General features: G+C 44.4%; 1 protein-coding gene across 5 annotated transcripts in view; it reads right to left on the bottom strand.

Moving 5' to 3' along the window:
• Window positions 1-2354, bottom strand: part of FBXL2 (F-box and leucine rich repeat protein 2) — a 129369-nt gene that overhangs the window by 40363 nt on the left and 86652 nt on the right. For all 5 annotated transcript variants that reach the window (XR_002095956.1, XM_019508931.1, XM_019508933.1 and 2 more), the window contains one exon: window positions 1636-1696. Coding sequence is in view for 4 of the 5 variants with exons in the window: in XM_019508931.1 (XP_019364476.1) it covers window positions 1636-1696 (61 nt within the window). In the remaining variant the exon portion in view is untranslated. The remainder of the gene's footprint in view (window positions 1-1635; window positions 1697-2354) is intronic.

Below are 2354 nucleotides of genomic sequence, written 5' to 3'. Positions count from 1 at the left end.
CCCCCCCCCAATAATGTTTGTTTGTGCAGGAAGATTTGGGTGGGGGGAGACTGGAACTCACATATACTGTCTACCCATTAAAACCTACAGAACACAGACTCTGGGCTTTTGGCCCTCCAGATCTGCATAAGCATGGATTCAATAGCTCTGTAGGAACTGACCCAAATTAGAAAACCTGTTCATTGATTCAAGAGGTTTTGAATCAAGTCCTTTTCTTTGGTTCTTTGTGAACCCCCTCTATGTGGCTATATCAGTTTCAAAATAAGACATTTTATAAATCAATTTACACTAAGAGAGCAAGTGTGCTTCTTATTTATTCCTGGAGACGAGACAACATAAAACAAGAACTCCCCACCCCCCATATAGTAGCCTACACAATTCTGCGTCCCATCTGCCATGTGCTCACCTGCAAACAAAACAAAAAGTAAGCTAAGCCTTGCAGCATGTCTTAAAGCAGGCCTGTCCAATGTCTAAATGGGGGGGGAGGGGGCTCCATGCCCCAAAGGGCGGTGCTAGTGTGAGCTGTGGGCTTCTGGGCCACACCCACCTTGCCATACCATGTGGGTGGGTAGTCTCTCATAAATGCACACCGCTGCACTATGTACATGGGCAACACCCCCACTGCCACTGCTGCACTATGCACGCAAGCAGCCACTGCACCATGTGGGCAAGCCCCCCCTCCCCTGCCCCCAACGCCACCTGTACAGGAGGCCCCCAGCTCAGCTCTCTCACTGCATCAAGCCACAAATTCCCCTGGTGCTACGGGCTGTGCTGCCTCACCCCCTAGGGTGGGAACAAGAAGCAAAAGCTGAGGAAGGGAAGGGGAGCTTAGAGACCCTAGATGCAGCAGCAGCTGGAGCAATAGGGAGAGTGATGGCTGAGTAATGAGCCCAGGGACCCCAGACATCAACCCCTCACAGGCTGCCAGTTGGCTAACCCTGCCTTATAAGAAGGCAGTAGTTAAGCTCCATGATTCTGACACAGAGTACCCTACCCACAGCTCCTTCTGCTGAAGGGACAGATGTGCTTGTGTTTGTAACACCATAAATCCTATTTTCAAAAACAACACTGGAATATTTCAATGTATCCCAAATTGGCAAGTTGCTTAAGTCTCCATCTAACTTTAAGCATTAGAGAAATCCACTAAAGTGAATTTGTGCTTAGTCAGGCACTGTGTCTAACTATGTTGCTGAATGAGGTCTTACTGCCATATCTATAAAATATTAACCAGAAGGATGTATCTTTTCAAAAAATCAATGATATACAGAATAGTCTACTAAACAGGGATTCTCTGCTCTCTCAGAATATTTATTACTACTACTTGGGAAGCTGGTGATATCTATTGTAGCTATATATTGATTCTAAACATTGCATATGTTATAGCTATGGTCAATCAATTTAAATACATTAACAGGGGAAAAAAAAGAGTGAATATAGTCCAAGCTGGAGTTGTCTATAAATTCTAACAACTTAGATCAGTGCTTCTAGTTTTTGGCTGGTCACCACCTCTCCTGGCCTTCCTTCCACTCTATTTCCTTATCATTTTCTTCTCCCACACTCCTCCAGCCCAGCATGATTGGAGTTGCATGGCAACAATGAAAACTAGATAACTGTATTTTTCAAAGTAACGCTTACCCGTGCTAAAAGTGTAAAACCTGCATCGGTTAAGTGGGAACATCTTGCAGCTTCCAAAATCCTGGAAAAATAATGGTTTTAAACATTAAAAAATGCCTACTGATCAGTAATTGAAAGCGAATGCACTCCTTTGATTCAACTCCACGTTGTAATTTAAAACTCAGTATCAAGCTTGTAAATCCATTTTCATAATATTTAGCAATTACAAAAAAAAGTGAACCTGATTTCTCATTCGGCAAAGCAGAAAAATGTATCTAATACTCTGCGTTTTTATGACAGATTAAATTCAGTCCTCAATTTTTTTCAGCCTACATGGCAGCCTCAAATCTAGTAAAAATTACAGGACTGTTGGTTGTAGCCGTGTTGATCTAAGGACATAGACAAGCTTCTTTGGGTAAATCTGATAATCTTTTATTAGATCAACTAAAATAGTTGGAAATATTCTTCTTTGGGTACAAGCACCCTACTGCAGGCAGAGGGAGCATCTGCAGTTGTTTTGTGCTTGCTTCGGTGGGATGTTATAAATGTCTGTAAAAAATTAAAGATATTTATAACATACTAGCCAAATGCCTCTCAAGAATGACGGGCGGGGGGGGGTGCAGGCGGGGACAGAGGCCTGCGTTCAGCTCCCCCCCACCTTTGGGGCTGGGCTTGCTCCCCCTCTCCCCAACTCTGCCATGGAGCCAGGCCTGGCCAGGCCCGCCCCTCCCCCCCCACTG

This window comes from Gavialis gangeticus, unplaced genomic scaffold, assembly GCF_001723915.1.
Source record: "Gavialis gangeticus isolate Ggan-Ray unplaced genomic scaffold, GavGan_comp1, whole genome shotgun sequence".
Lineage (NCBI taxonomy): Eukaryota > Metazoa > Chordata > Crocodylia > Gavialidae > Gavialis > Gavialis gangeticus.
Note: the sequence above shows the minus strand (reverse complement) of the source record. Positions and strands in the feature narration are given on the sequence as shown.